We start from the raw sequence: 16,751 nt of genomic DNA, 5'->3' as shown, positions 1-16,751 counted from the left end.
ATTCAATCAGGTTAGTCAGACCCGACCTTCCCTTAACATATCCATACTGACAATCCATAATTAATCTGTGCCTTTCTAAGTGACAGTTTATCCTGTCTCTCAGAATTGATTCCAATAATTTGCCCACTACGGAGGTTAGACTGACTGGCCTGTAATTATTCAGTCCATACGACGTTAGCAGTCCTCCAATCCTCTGGCACCACACCTGTATCCTGTGAGGATTTGAAGATGATGGTCAGATCTTCTGCTATTTTCTCCCTGGCTTCTTTTAACAGCCAGGGGTACATTTCATCTGGCCTTGGTGATTTATCCACTTTCAAGGATGCAAATCCCATTAATACTTGCTATGCTTATCTAATCCAATACTTCACACTCTTCCAAATCTACAATGTCTCCTTCATCCCCCTCTTTTGTTAAGACAGATGCAAAGTATGAAGAACCATACCCACATCTTCCACCCCTACACATAGGTTACTTTTATGGTTTTTTATGGGCCCTACTCTTTCCTTAGTTATCCTCTTGCTCTTAATGTATTGATAAAACATCTTTGGGTTCACCTTGATTTTGCTTGCCAATATTCTTTCCTCCCTTCTCTTTGCTTTCCTAATTTCCTTTTTGATTTCACCCCTCCACTTTCTATACTCCTCTCAGCTTTCTTTTTCTGCCTTATCTTACCATGTAGGCTGCTTGACATCCATGGGGCTCTAGATTTGGCCATTGCACTCTTTTTATTTGTGGGGAAATGTTTACTGTGAACTCCCTGAATCTCCCCTTTGAATGACTCCCACTGTTCTGACACTGATTTACCTTCAGTTAGCTGTTTCCAGTCCACTTTTGCTAAATCACTCCTCAGTTTAGTAAAATTGGCCTTGTCCCAATTGAGAACTCTAACTCCTGTTCTATCTCTGTCCTTTTCCATAATTATATTAAAACTGACTGAATTATGATCACTAACCCACCAAAATACTCTCCCACTGCCACTCCTTCCACCTGTCTATCTTCATTTCCAAAAATCAAGTCCAGAACCGCACCGTTTGATAACATAGATGCTGAGAAATTGTTTTCTGAGAGACACCAGTCATATACAGATCTCTTCCTGAGATAGAAGGGACTGACAGACACCAGTCAGTGTGCAGATATCTCCCTGAGAGAGAGGGAACTGAGAGATACCAGTCAGTTTACAGATATCTCCCTGAGAGAGAGGGGGCTGAGAGGCACCAGTCAGTTTACAGATATCTCCCTGAGAGAGAGGGGACTGAGTGACACCAGTCAGTGTACAGATATCACCCTGAGAGAGAGGGGACTGAGAGGCACCAGTCAGTTTACAGATATCTCCCTGAGAGAGGGGACTGAGCGACACCAGTCAGTGTACAGATATCTCCCTGAGAGAGAGGGGACTGAGAGACACCAGTCAGTTTACAGATATCTCCCTGGGAGAGAGGGACTGAGAGACACCAGTCAGTTTACAGATATCTCCCTGGGAGAGAGGGACTGAGAGACACCAGTCAGTTTACAGATTATCTCCCTGAGAGAGAGGGGACTGAGAGACACCAGTCAGTGTACAGATATCTCCCTGAGAGAGAGGGGACTGAGAGACACCAGTCAGTTTACAGATATCTCCCTGGGAGAGAGGGACTGAGAGACACCAGTCAGTTTACAGATATCTCCCTGGGAGAGAGGGACTGAGAGACACCAGTCAGTTTACAGATTATCTCCCTGAGAGAGAGGGGACTGAGAGACACCAGTCAGTGTACAGATATCACCCTGAGAGAGAGAGGGACTGAGAGACACCAGTCAGTTTACAGATATCTCCCTGAGATAGAGGGGATTGAGAGACACCAGTCAGTGTACAGATATCACCCTGAGAGAGAGAGGGACTGAGAGACACCAGTCAGTTTACAGATATCTCCCTGAGAGAGAGGGGATTGAGAGACACCAGTCAGTTTACAGATATCTCCCTGAGAGAGAGGGGATTGAGAGACACCAGTCAGTGTACAGATATCACCCTGAGAGAGAGGGGATTGAGAGACACCAATCAGTGTACAGATATCACCCTGAGAGAGAGGGGATTGAGAGACACCAGTCAGTGTACAGATATCACCCTGAGAGAGAGAGGGACTGAGAGACACCAGTCAGTGTGCAGATATCTCCCTAGGGAAGGGAGCACTAACTAGCTTGCTGTTGTACAGTGTGCAGGTGTCTTTTGCGTGGTGTAATGATCTGGTTTGATTTTTCTCTCCTCTGGCTGGTCTGGCTGTGATGCAGTGAGAGGTACAGTATTGAAACCTGCATTTCTCACATCCCTCAGACTTCATTGTGTCATCTTCCAATCTGCGTGAACACATTTTTAATTAAACTAGTTTCCTGAAATAGAAACTGCTGCATTCGTATCCCAGCTACTGCCTGCCTGTGATCCATCACATTTCATTCATTTGCTTCTTGTCTGTAAGTTTACCTTGGGTGTATTCCACCTGTGGTGTGTGTGCAGACTGGACACAGAGCTGTCACCCACACCCTGCCATTCCCCATCCCTGTACTGCCTCAAACCCGGTCTGTTCCTTGTAGTGTCTCAGTTTGTGGTGTCGCTCAGTAGAAGCTCGTCATTTTGTTTGTCTCAGTGGCTCAGCTTTGTGTCGGCCATGGCTTCATGGTGATCACTCATCTCTGAGTCAGAAAGTCATGGGTGCAAGCCCCACTATGACTCTATGATACTCCAGACAAAATCCAGGCTGACACTCGCAGTGCAGTACTGAGGGAGTGCTGGACTGTTGGAGGGGCAATCTTTCAGGCGAGGCCCCGTGTGCGCTCTCAGGCAGATGTAAAGGATCCCATGACATTATTTTAGAGAAGAGCAGGGGAGTTCTCCCCATGTACTGGTCAATATTTATCCCTCAACCAACATGACTAAAACAGATGACCCGGCCTTGTTCACATTGCTGTTTGCAGGATCTTGCTGTATGCAAACTGGCTGTCGCGTTTCCTACATTGCAACAACAACACTTTAAAAGTACTTCACTGGCTGTGAAGAGCTTTTGGATGTCCTGAAGTTGTGAAGGTGATATAGAAATACAAGTCTTTCTTTCCTTTACTCCAAAACCTCCCTAATTCACTGCACCGGCTCTTCCTTGCTTTCAGCCTCAGTTCTAAATTTATAAATGGAAGTCTTGCTTTTGTTCTTTTACTGTTCTTCCCAATGAGGATACAGTGTCGACACGTCTTGTGTTTATTCAAGAGTCAGGTTACAAGTTCCATCTCTGTGATTTAACCTCTTATCCCTCTCGTGGTGTTTTCATTTATTTTGTATTTTGTTTAGGGATTTCGCCTACGTCGCCAGAGACAAACTGACCCGCGTACTGAAATGCCACGTGTTCCGCTGTGATACCCCAGCAAAGGCTATCGCCACCAGATTGCACGAAGTCTGCTCCCAGGTACAGACTGTCCATGGGCCAAACCTCAGACACTGGCTGACCGAGAGCTCAACTCTCACTCTGTTAAACACACAGCTGTCTACTGTTAATATATATGTTGGTCCATAAATACTTTTGAACTTGCATATTTTGATGAAAATGCTGAATGGACCCATGGTCTACTCAGGAGAGATTGACAGCTATCCAGCCAGATCGCACAAAAATATTTCAAGACTCTTCAACAATGAATTACTTTCAAGTGGAGAGACCGTAATGTAAGCACAGCAAGATCCCACAAACAAGAATGAAATGAATCACCAGTTTATGTTTCTGGCTTTTGGATGAGATGTTAAACTGAGGCCCTGTCTGCCCCTCAAGTGAACATGAAAGATCCCAAGGCCACTATTTTGAAGAAGAAGAGGAGGACTTCTCCCTGGTCCCCTTAACCAACCTCACTAAAACAAATAATATGGTAATTATTTCATTGCAGCTTGTGGGATCAGCTGTGTGCAAATTGGTTGCTGTGTTTCCCACATTACAACAATGACTAGACGTCAAAAGTACTTCACCGGCTGTAAAGCACTTTGGGACATCCTGAGTATGTGAAAGATGCTATAGAAATGCAAGCTTTTCTTTTGTTTTGGAGGTGTGTGTCGAGAGGAATATTAGTCTGGATCCTGGGAGAATGCCCTACTCCCCCCTCAATGCTGTCAAGGGATCTTCAACATTCTCTGTGCGGGCAGACAGGGCCTCGGTTTAACATCTCGTCTAAAGGATGGTACCTCCAACAGTGCAGCACTCCCCTTAGCATTGCACTGGGGTGTTGTGTCTAGATGAGCTCAAGGCCTGGAGTGGGGCTTGAACCCGCGTGCTGCCAATGCATTGTAAAGAATTTAAAGTGGACCTGCAGCTCAGAATCCTCACCAGCTTTTTAAAAATGTTATTTAGTGATAGCTGGGAAGGCATAAAAATTAAACTGGGAGTGGGTAGAGTAGATAGGGAGAAACTTTCCAGGGGCAAGAGGGTTGGTAACCAGAAGATAGAGATTTAAAATGATGAGGAAAGATCCAGAAGGGAGATGAGAAGGAGAATATTTATCGAACGGTTACAGCACAGAAGGAGGCCATTCAGCCTGTCATATCCATGCCGGCTGTCTGCAAGAGCAACTCAGCTAGTCCCACTCTCCCACCTTAACCCTGCAAACATCTCTCTTCAGATAATTATCCAATTCTCTTTTGAAAACCACGATTGAACCTGCCTCCACCACACTCTCAGACAGTGCATTCCAGATCCTAAATACTCACTGAACCTGCCTCCACCACACTCTCAGACAGTGCATTCCAGATCCTAAACACTCACTGAACCTGCCTCCACCACACTCTCAGTCAGTGCATTCCAGATCCTAAACACTTGCTAACCACTAAGTAAAGTTTTTTCTCATGTCGCCTTTGGTTCTTTTGTCAATCACCTTAAGTTCGTGTCCTCTGGTTCTCAGTGAGTTGTTGTGATCTGGAATGCGCTGCCTGAAAGGGCAGTAGAAGCAGATTCAATAATAACTTTCAAAAGGGAATAAAAGAAGAGGAAGAAAGACTTTCATTTATATAACACTTTTCACAACCACCGGATGTCACAGCCAATGACATATTTCTGAAATGTAATTATTGCTGTAACTTAGGATACACAGGAACTGGATAAATACTTGAGAAAGCAAAATTTGGAGAACTATTGGCAAAGGAGCAGGGGATTGGGACTAATTGGACAGTTTATAATCTAAGATCATTTATACCCAGCAGATAAACACAGTGATAGCAATCAGTGTATATGTATTAGTTGGACCCTCTCTGGGTCCTGATTTCTCCCCGCTCCCCCCACCTGCCAACTGGGTCTGTGGCCCTGCCTTGGATTGTGGGTGTTGCCCCCCACTCCCCTTTCGCCCACCAACTGATGCTTCACTCAATCTCTACAGATCATGGCCGACAGGAAGGACACTAAGACCTCGATGAACGGAATCCTGATCGACCATTCGAAGCTCGTCGATGTCCCATTCCAAGGTACCAGCTCTGACAGTTGGCACGGATACCGCATGCTTGGCTGTGCTACGGTGCTGCTTGTTGTAACCGCGTGTTGCGATAGTGTCCTGTGGAGCTGCACGTAACTTGGCAACCAGCAAAAGGGGATGGAACCTGGAATATCAGGACCTTATAGCTCATCGCAACATGTAATTCACAGTACAGGAACGTCGTGGTTCTGTTACTGGATTAATAATCCAGGGAGCAGGAGTTAACATCCACCAGTTTGAGAATCTGATTGCAATCTAAAAATACTGGGATCAGTAAAAGTGACCATGAAGCTGTCGGATTGTTGTAAAAACCCAACTGCTTCACTAATGTCCTTTAGGGAAGGAAACCTGCCGTCCTTACCTGGTCTGAGCCTTAGTGTGACTCTACACCCACAGCAACCTGGTTGACTCTTAATTGCCGTCTAAAATGACCACTCATATCAAACCCAATCCAGTGGTTCAAGAAGGCGGTCCACTGCCACCTCAAGGCAACTAGAGATGGGCATTATGTGCAGGCCTTGCCAGCAATGCCCACATCTGGAGAAAGAATTGTAAAGTAGGAGGTGCATTTACCCACTGAGCCAGAAAATGTACAAAATAATTTGACTTGGTGCTGTATTGAGTTACCTGTTTGGCATTCCCTAGCATGGGTCAATGCTCAGAGTGATGAGACCTTCGGTGGGACAGTAAATTGCCTGGTACCAGATGAAGGCCACAGGAATTGTGTCTGATAGTGCTGCGATGTGCTTGTTGTATTGCTGCTGTTACTGATTGATGTCCTTGGCAAGTCTTTATGGGAAGGCTACCGTATCTTAGCAACAGTGTCTTTGCGTTGGCCTTGTATGAATCTCTCTAAATCTTCCTTTTTGCTTTGTCTTGTGTTCCCCGGACCATGTCTGCAGTGGAGTTCCCAGTCCCCAAGAGTGAACTGGTTCAAAGGTTCCAGGTGCTGTATTTGGGAAACATTCCAGTGACGAAGCCTGTAGGTAAGAAAAGAAACTCGGCTGTTTAAAAGCACAAGTGTTGTCACTCATTCCTAACCCTCATCTCGGGCAACTTGGCAATGGCATTGAACAGAGACGATCAGCAGGATTGTTTCTCATTCCAGCACATCCCAACCTCCAATCTATAATTCTCATTGATTAATTATAACAAACCCAGTCTTATACATTTCTCACTATCTGTTTCCTGCTGTCACCAGCACTTCCTTATTTTACCATTAATTCTCTCTTCACTGCATCACTGTTTAACCATTCTCTCAGCCCCCCGCCCTCTCTCTGGCCCCCTCGCTCTCTGCCATTGGTAGTGAATTCCAGACACCCACCACCTTCTGGGTGAAAAAGTTTTTCCTCATGTCCCCTCCAATCCTTCTACCAATCACCTTAAATCTGTGTCCCCTGGTAATTGACCTCTCTGCTGAGGGAAACAGGTCTTTCCTGTCTCCTCTATCTAGGCCCCTCATAATTTTGTACACTTCAACTAAATCACCCTAAGAACAGTCTCCTCTGTTCTAAGGAAAACAACCTGAGCCGAGCCAATCTTTCCTCATAGCTGCAACTTTCAAGTCCTGGCAACATTTTTGTAAATCTCCTCTGCACTCTCTGTCCTTCCTGTAATGTGGTGACCAGAACTGTACGCAATACTCCAATGGTGGCCTAACCAGCGTTTTATGCAGTACCAGCATTACATCCCTGCTTTTGAATTCAATACCTCGGCCATTAAAGGAAAGCATTCCATATGCCTTCTTCACCACTCTATCTACCTGTCCTGCCACCTTCAGGGACCTGTGGACATGCACTCCAAGATCTCTCACTTCTTCTACCCTTCTCAATATCCTCCCATTTATTGTGTATTCCCTCACTTTATTTGCCCTCCTCAAATGCATTACCTCACACTTCTCCAGATTGAATTCCATTTGCCACTTTTCCGCCCACTCAACCAAACCATTGATATCTTTCTGGAGTCTACAGCTGTCCTCTTCACTATCAACTACACGGCCAATTTTTGTGTCATCAGCAAATTTCCCAATCATGCCTCCCACATTTAAGTGCAGATCATTAATATATACCACAAACAGCAAGGGATCCAATACTGAGCCTTGTGGAACACCACTGGAAACAGCTTTCCATTCACAAAAACATCCAACGACCACTACCCTTTGCTTCCTGTCACTGATCCAATTCTGGATCCAACCTGCCACATTCCCCTGTATCCCATGGGCTTTCATTTTACTGACCAGTCTGCCATGCGTGACCTTGTCAAATACCTTACTAAAATCCATGTAGACCACATCCACTGCACTACCCTCATCAATCCTCCTTATCAATTCCTCAAAGAATTCAATTAAATTAGTAAGACATGACCTCCCCTTAACAAATACATGCTGACTATCCCTGATTAATCAGTGCCTTTCTAAGTGGCAGTTTATCCCGTCCCTCAGAATTGATTCTAATAATTTACCCACCACTGAGGTCAGACTGACCAGCCTATAATTATTTGGCCTATCCCTCACACCCTTTTTAAACAATAGTATAACGTTCGCAGACCTCCAGTCCTCTGGCACATCACCTGTATCTAGTGAGGATTTGAAGATGAACCTCAGCGCATCCGCTATTTCTTCCCAGACTTCCTTTAACAACCTGGGATGCAATCCATCCGGCCCTGGTGATTTATCTTCCAAGAATGTCAGACCCTCTAGTACTTCTCTCTCATTATGCTTATTGTATCTAATATTTCACACTCCTCCGCTTCAACTACAATGTCTGCATCATCCCTCTCCTTTGTGAAGACAGAGACAAAAAACTCATTAAGAACCCAGCCCACATCAGTTGCATCCACGTGTAAGTTCCCTTGTGCCTCGCCCCCTGCAACTGCCTCTCTCTGTGTGCCCAGGGTGCTTGGTGTGTTGTGTTGTTTTGCTGCACTCTGCCCTCACCCTGCTGAATTGTGTCCAGTGTGTAAGCTCACACTGCAGCAACCCTCACCACCCTGGTTTTGAATTTGCATCCTTTCCCACATCAAGCACTCCAGCAATCTCTCGCCTGCTGCATGGCAGTGGCATCTCTCAATGTAATAAATGTAAGGGATGCCTGACAACCCAGGGAGCAGAGGAGGGTTAAGCATCTCGGATCAGAATTCTTTCTGGCAACTTACCCCTGAATCAATCCTCCCTTTCAGCCATTGACTGACCTGCTCTGCATTTCTTGCATTTCATCGGTTGCCAACAGACCTGTACCCAGAGCATAAGTGTCACCCTATCCCTGCAACCACCTCCAGCCCTTACACACTTCCCTATCCCTGTAACCTCCTCCAGCCCTTACACCCTTCCCTATCCCTGTAACCTCCTCCAGCCATTACACCCTTCCCTATCCCTGTAACCTCCTCCAGCCCTTACACCCTTCCTTATCCCTGTAACCTCCTCCAGCCATTACACCCTTTCCTATCCCTGTAACCTCCTCCAGCCCTTACACCCTTCCCTATCCCTGTAACCTCCTCCAGCCCTTACACCCTTCCCTATCCCTGTAACCTCCTCCAGCCCTTACAACCCTCCCATATCCCTGTAACCTCCTTCAGCCCCTTCACCCCTCCTTATCTCTGTAACGTCCTCCAGCCCTTACTACCCTCCCTATCCCTGTAAACTCCTCCAGCCCTTACAACCCTCCCGATCCCTACAACCCTCCCTATCCCTGAAACCTCCTCCAGCCCTGACAACCCTCCTTATCCCTGTAACCTCCTCCAGCACTGACATCCCTCCCTATCCCTGTAACCACCTCCAGCCCCTACAACTCTCCCTATTCCGGTAACCTCCTCCAACACTGACATCCCTCCCTATCCCTGTAACCTCCTCCAGCCCCTACAACCCTCCGTATCCCTGTAACCTCCTACAGCCCCTACAATCCCTCCCTATCTCTGTAACCTCCTCCAGCTCCGACATTTTTTTATTATTATTCATTCATGGGATGTGGGCATCGCTGGCCAGGCAGCATTTATTGCCCATCCCTGATTGTCCTTGAGAAAGTGATGGTGAGCTGCCTTCTTGAACCGCTGCAGTCCATGTGAGGTAGGTATACCCACAGTGCTGTTAGGAAGGGAGTTCCAGGATTTTGACGCAGCGACAGTGAAGGAACAGCGATATAGTTTCAATTCAGGATGGTGTGTGGCTTGGAGGGGAACTTGCAGGTGGTGGTGTTCCCATGCATTTGCTGCCCTTGTCCTTCTAGTTGGTAGAGGTCGCGGGTTTGGGAGGTGCTGTCTGAGGAGCCTTGGTGCATTGCTACCGTGCATCTTGTAGATGGTACACACTGTGTGTCAGTGGTGGAGGGAGTGCCAATCAAGTTGGGCTGCTTTGTCCTGGATGGTGTCGAGCTTCTTGAGTGTTATTGGAGCTGCACCCATCCAGGCAAGTGGAGAGTATTCCATCACACTCCTAACTTGTGCCTTGTAGATGGTGAACAGGCTGGGGAGTCAGGAGGTGAGTTACTCACCACAGGATTCCTAGCCTCTGACCTGCTCTTGTAGCCACGGTATTTATATGGCTACTCCAGTTCAGTTTCTGGTCAATGGTAGCCCCTAGGATGTTGATAGTGGGGGATTCAGCGATGGTCATGCCATTGAATGTCAAGGGGCGATGGTTCAATTCTCTCTTGTTGGAGATGGTCATTGCCTGGCACTTGTGTGGTGCGAATGTTACTTGCCACTTATCAGCCCAAGCCTGGACATTGTCCAAGTCTTGCTGCATTTCTACATGGCCTTCTTCAGTATTTGAGAGTCACAAATGGTGCTGAACATTGTGCAATCATCAGCGAACATCCCCACTTCTGACCTTATGATTGAAGGAAGGTCATTGAAGCAGCTGAAGATGATTGGGCCTAGGACACTATGCTGAGGAACTCCTGCAGTGATGTCCTGGAGCTCAGATGATTGACCTCCAACAACCACAACCATCTTCCTTTGCACTAGGTATGACTCCAGCCAACGGAGGGTTTTCCCCCTGACTCCCATTGACCTCAGTTTTGCTAGGGCTCCTTGATGCCATACTCGGTCAAATGCTGCCTTGATGTCAAGGGCAGTCACTCTCACCTCACCTCTTGAGTTCAGCTCTTTTGTCCATGTTTGAACCAAGGCTGTAATGAGGTCAGGAGCTGAGTGGCCCTGGCGGAACCCAAACTGAGCGTCACTGAGCAGGTTATTACTCAGCAAGTGCCACTTGGTAGCACTGTCGACAACATCTTCCATCACATTACTGATGATTGAGAGTAGGCTGATGGGGCGGTAATTGGCCGGGTTGGACTTGTCCTGCTTTTTGTGTACAGGACATACCTGGGCAATTTTCCACATTGCCAGGTAGATGCCAGTGTTGTAGCTGTACTGGAACAGCTTGGCTCGGGACGCGGCAAGTTCTGGAGCACAGGTCTTCAGTACTATTGCCGGAATATTGTCAGGGCCCATAGCCTTTGCAGTATCCAGTACCTTCAGTCGTTTCCTGATACCACGCGGAGTGAATCGAATTGGCTGAAGTCTGGCATCTGTGATGCTGGGGACTTCAGGAGGTGGCCGAGATGGATCATCAACTCTGCACTTCTGGCTGCAGATTGTTGCAAATACTTCAGCCTTTTCTTTCGCACTGATGTGCTGGTCTCCCCCATCATTGTGGAGCCACCTCCTCCAATTAGTTGTTTAATTGTCCATCACCATTCACGGCTGGATGTGGCAGGACTGTAGAGCTTAGATCTGATCCGTTGGTTATGGGATCGCTGAGCTCTGTCTATCGCATGTTGCTTACGCTGTTTGGTACACAAGTAGTCCTGGGTTTTAGCTTCACCAAGTTGACACCTCATTTTGAGTTATGCCTGGTGCTGCTCCAGGCATGCCCTTCTGCACTCTTCATTGAACCAGGGTTAGTCTCCTGGCATGATGGTAATGGTAGAGTGGGGGGTATGCCGGGCCATGAGGTTACAGATTGTGGTTGAGTACAATTCTGCTGCTGCTGATGGCCCACAGCGCCTCATGGATGCCCAGTTTTGCATTGCTAGATCTGTTCAAAATCTATCCCATTCAGCACGGTGATAGTGCCACACAACACGAAGGACTGTATCCTCAGTGTGAAGGCAGGATTTCGTCTCCACAAGGACTGTAAGGTGGTCACTCCTACCAATACTATCATGGACTCATGCAACTGCGGCAGGCAAATTGGTGAGGACGAGGAGAGGTATATTTTCCCCTCTTGTTAGTTCCCTCACTTTTTTTTTTCTTCTTCTTTGGCCTCCTTGTCTTGGGAGACAATGGTTAAGCGCCTGGAGGTGGTCAGTGGTTTGTGGAGCAGTGCCTGGAGTGGCTATAAAGGCCAATACTAGAGTGACAGACTCTTCCACAGGTGCTGCAAATAAAATTGGTTGTCAGGGCTGTTTCGCAGTTGGCTCTCCCCTTGCACTTCTGTCTTTTTTCCTGCCAACTGCTAAGTCTCTTCGATTCGCCACACTTCAGCCCCGCCTTTTTGGCTGCCCACCATAACTACCTGCCGCATATCCAGTCTAGCAGATATGTCCTTTCGGACTCGGCCAGCTCGGTGAGTAGTGGTGCTACCGAGCCAATCTTGCTGATGTATATTGAAGTCCCCCACCCAGAGTACATTCTGTGCCCTTGCCACCCTCAGCGCTTCCTCCAAATGGTGTTCAACATGGAGGAGAACTGATTCATCAGCTGAGGGAGGGCGGTAGGTGGTAATCAGTAGGAGGTTTCCTTGTCCATGTTTGACCTGATGTCATGAGACTTCATGAGGTCCAGAGTCGATGTTGAGGACTCCCAGGGCAACTCCCTCCCTACTGTATACCACTGTGCCACTACCTCTGCTGGGTCTGTCCTGCCGGTGGGACAGGACATACCCGGTGATGGTGGTGTCTGGGACATTGTCTGGAAGGTATGATTCCATGAGTATGACTCTGTCAGGCTGTTGCTTGACTAGTCTGTGGGACAGCTCTCCCAACTTCGGCACAAGCCCCCAGATGTTAGTAAGGAGGACTTTGCAGGGTCGACAGGGCTGGGGTTGCCATTGTTGTTTCTGGTGCCTAGGTCGATGCCGGGTGGTCCGTCCAGTTTCATTCCTTTTTATTGACACCCTAGCAGTTACATACAACTGAGTGGCTTGCTAGGCCATTTCAGAGGGCCTGTAAGAATCAACCATATTGCTGTGGGTCTGGAGTCACATGTAGGCCAGACCAGGTAAGGACAGCAGATTTCCTTCCCTGAAGGGCATGAGTGAACCAGATGGGTTTTTACAACAATTGACAATGGTTTCATGGCCATCATTAGACTAGCTTTTAATTCCAGATTTATTAATTGAATTCAAATTCCACCTTCTGCCGTGGTTGGATTCGAACCCATGTCCCCAGGTCTCTAGGTTACTAGTCCACTGGCAATACCACTACGCCACCACCTCCCCATCTCTGTAACCTCCACCAGCCCCTACACCCCTCCCTATCCCTGTAACCTCCTCCAGCCCCTACACCCCTCCCTATCCCTGTAACCTCCTCCAGCCCCTACACCTCTCCTTATCTCTGTAACCTCCTCCAGTCCCTACACCCCTCCCTATCCCTGTAACCTCCTCCAGTCCCTACACCCCTCCCTATCCCTGTAACCTCCACCAGCCCCTACACTCCTCCCTATCCCTGTAACCTCCTCCAGTCCCTACACCCCTCCCTATCCCTGTAACCTCCTCCAGTCCCTACACCCCTCCCTATCCCTGTAACCTCCACCAGCCCCTACACTCCTCCCTATCCCTGTAACCTCCTCCAGCCACGACATCCCTCCTTATCTCTGTAAACCCCTCCAGCCCCTACACCCCTCCCTATATCTGTCACCTCCACCAGCCCCTACACCCTTCCCTATCTCTCTTACCTCCTCCAGCCCTCACTATCCCTGTAACCTCCTTCTCCAGCCCCTACAACCCTCCCTATCCCTGTAACCTCCTACAGCCCCTATACTCCTCCCTATCCTTGTAGCCTCCTCCCGCCTTCAGCTCATCACGTCTGCACTGGCCCTCTGAAAGAGCAATTTACTTAGTGCCACTCCCCCGCCTTCTCCCTATAGCCCTGCACATTCTTCCTTTTCAGATAATTATCCAATTCCGTCTAGAATGCCTCGATTGAACCTACCTCCACCACACTCTCAGGCAATGCATTCCAGATCTTAACCTCTCGCTGCATGAAAAAGTTTTTCCTCATGTCTCCATTGCTTCTTTTGCCAATTACCTTAAATCTGTGCCTTCTCGGTCTCGATCCCTCCACCAGTGGGAATAGTTTCTCTCTATCTACTCTGTGCAGTCCCATCATAATGAACTCATAGATGCAGCACTGAAACAGGCCCTTCGGCCCACCGTGTCTGTGCCGACCATCAACCACCCATTTATACTAATCCTACATTAATCCCATATTCCCTACCACATACCCACCTTCCCTCAATTCCCTTACCACCTTCCTACACTAGGGACAATTTACAATGGCCAATTTACTATCAACCTGCAAGTCTTTGGGCGGCGCAGTGGTTAGCACCGCAGCCTCACAGCTCCAGCGACCCGGGTTTGGTTCTGGGTACTGCCTGTGTGGAGTTTGCAAGTTCTCCCTGTGACCGCATGGGTTTCCACCGGGTGCTCCAGTTTCCTCCCACAGCCAAAGACTTGCAGGTTGATAGGTAAATTGGCCATTATAAATTGCCCCTAGTAATGGTAGGTGGTAGGAGAATTGAGGGAAGGTGGGGATGTGGTAGGAAATATGGGGTGAATGTAGGATTAGTATAAATGGGTGGTTGTTGGTCAGCACAGACTTGGTGGGCCAAAGGGCCTGTTTCAGTGCTGTATCTCTCTATGACTCTTTGGCTGTGGGAGGAAACCGGAACACCCGGTGGAAACCCACGCCGTCAAAGGGAGAACTTGCAAACTCCACACAGGCAGTACCCAGAACCGAACCTGGGTCGCTGGAGCTGTGAGGCTGCAGTGCTAACCACTGCGCCACTGTGCCACCCTCTTGAACACCTCTATCAAATCTCTTGTCAGCCTTCTCTTCTCCCAAGGAAACTGTCACAACTTCTCCAATCTATCCACATAACTGAAGTTCCTAATCCCTGGAACCATTCTCGTGAACCTTTTTTGCATTCTTTCTAATGCCTTCACATCTTTCCTAAAGTTTGGCACCCAGCACTAGACACAATACTCCAGTTGAGGCCAAACCAGTGTTTTATGCAAGTTTAACATAACTTTCTTGCTTTGGTGCTCTATGCCCCTATTAATAAAGCCCAGGATACTGTATTAACCGTGCTCTCAACCTGTCCTGCCACCTTCAATGACTAATGCACATATACAGCCAGGTCTGTCTGCTCCTGCACCCCCTTTAGAATTGTACCCTTTATTTTATATTTTCTTTCCACGTTCTTCCTACCAAAATGAATCACTTCATTAAATTTAATCTGCCACTTGTCCATCCATTCCATTATCTTGTCTATGTCCTTTTGAAGTTCTACACTATCCTCCTCACAGTTCACAATGTTTCCAAGCTTCATATCATCCGCAGATTTTGAAATTGTGCCCTATACATCAAGGTCTAGGTCATTAATATATATCCGGAAAAGCAAGAGTCCCAACACTGACCCCTGGGGAACTCCACTATAAACCTTCCTTCAGTCCAAAAACATCCATTAACCACTACTCTCTGTTTCCTGTCGCTCAGCCAATTTTGTATCCATGTTGCAACTGTCCCTTTTATTCCATGAGCTATAACTTTGCCTACTAGTTTGTTGTGTGGCACATATCAAACACCTTTTGAAAGTCCATTTACACCACATCAACAGCATTGTCCTCATCAACCCTTTCTGTTACCTCTTCAAAAAAACTCCAGAAAGTTAGTTGAACACAATTTGCCCGTAACAAATCCATACTGACGTTCCTTAATTAATCCTCATTCGCCCAAGTGACTTGATTTTGTCTTGAATTATCATTTCAAGAAGCTTCCCCACCACCGAGCTTAAACTAACTGGCATGTAGTTTATCTTTATACCCTTTTTTGAACAAAGGTGTAACATTTGCATTCCTCCAGTCCTCTGGCACCACCCCTGAGTCTAAGGAAGATTGTAAAATTATGACCAGTGCCTCCACAATTTCCACCCTCACTTCCCTTAATATCCTTGGATGCATCTCTTCTGGTCCTGGTGCCTTATCAACTTTAAATATAGATAGCCTATCCAATACCACCTCCTTATCAATTTTAAACTTTTCAAATGTTTGAATTACTTCCTTTCACCATGACCTGAACAGCATTTTCTTCCTTCGTAAAGACAGATGCAAAGTATTCATTTAATACCTCAGCTATGCCCCCTGACTCCATGCGTAAATCCCCTTTTTGATCCCTAATCGGCCCCACTCCTTTTAACATCTTTTTACTATTTATATCCCTGTAAAAGACTTTTGGATTCCCTTTTATATTAGCTGCCAATCTCTCTTCATGCTCTCTTTACTTCTCTTTTTTTGCTTTTTCAGTTCCCCTCTGAACCTTCTATATTCAGCCTAGTTTTTGGTTGTATTATCTACCTGACATCATAAGCACACTTTTTCTTCTTAATCTCTGTTTCTATTAGGGAGCTCTGGATTTGTTTACCCTACCTTTCCCCTTCGTGGGGATATACCTTGACTGTGCCCAAACTATCTCTTCTTTAAAAGCAACCCATTGTTCAATTACAGTTTTGCCTGCCAATCTTTGATACCAATTGTAATTCTGGTCTTTTGTGCATCCCCCAATTTTAATCCCTCTATTGTCTGATAATGCTCCTGTGAAGCGCTTTGGGACATTGTGCTATGTTAAAGGTGCTACAGAGATGCAGTTGTTATTGTTGTTCAAGGGATTGCAGCATTGTATAATTTCCACAGACCCTGGAACCGTGTCAGGCACTCCACCCCACCCCACCCCACCCCACCCCACCCCACCCCACCGTGTATGAGGATATGGTTCATTCTCATCCTTTCCTGTCTCTGACTCTCAGTGCATGCAATTAACCCCACCAACCCCCCTCCAACACCTCCCAACCCGCCCCCCCCGAAAGCCCCAACCCCCCGCCCCACCCCTGCCCACCCCATTTCTGCCCCCCCACCCCACCAATGGCCAGTTGATCGGTTTTTGGTGGGTAACTGTCTGTCTTCGACTTGTCTTTCCTCCTCTCTTCGCCCCACAGCGGTAGAGGTTTCCAGGTCTGTACTGCCAAACTCCAGAAGGCTTGTTATGGAAGGATAATGCTGGAGCCTATAT

The 16,751-nt window shown here is 47.2% G+C and overlaps 1 protein-coding gene across 1 annotated transcript in view; it reads left to right on the top strand.

Moving 5' to 3' along the window:
• LOC137371060 (amyloid beta precursor protein binding family B member 1-like) overlaps nucleotides 1-16,751 on the top strand; it is an 87,559-nt gene that overhangs the window by 44,569 nt on the left and 26,239 nt on the right. Inside the window, exons 9-11 of the mRNA XM_068032959.1 lie at nucleotides 3,314-3,428; nucleotides 5,374-5,458; nucleotides 6,369-6,452. Coding sequence (XP_067889060.1) covers nucleotides 3,314-3,428; nucleotides 5,374-5,458; nucleotides 6,369-6,452 — 284 coding nt within the window. The remainder of the gene's footprint in view (nucleotides 1-3,313; nucleotides 3,429-5,373; nucleotides 5,459-6,368; nucleotides 6,453-16,751) is intronic.

Source organism: Heterodontus francisci, chromosome 6, assembly GCF_036365525.1.
Source record: "Heterodontus francisci isolate sHetFra1 chromosome 6, sHetFra1.hap1, whole genome shotgun sequence".
Classification (NCBI taxonomy): Eukaryota; Metazoa; Chordata; class Chondrichthyes; order Heterodontiformes; family Heterodontidae; genus Heterodontus; species Heterodontus francisci.
Note: the sequence above shows the minus strand (reverse complement) of the source record. Positions and strands in the feature narration are given on the sequence as shown.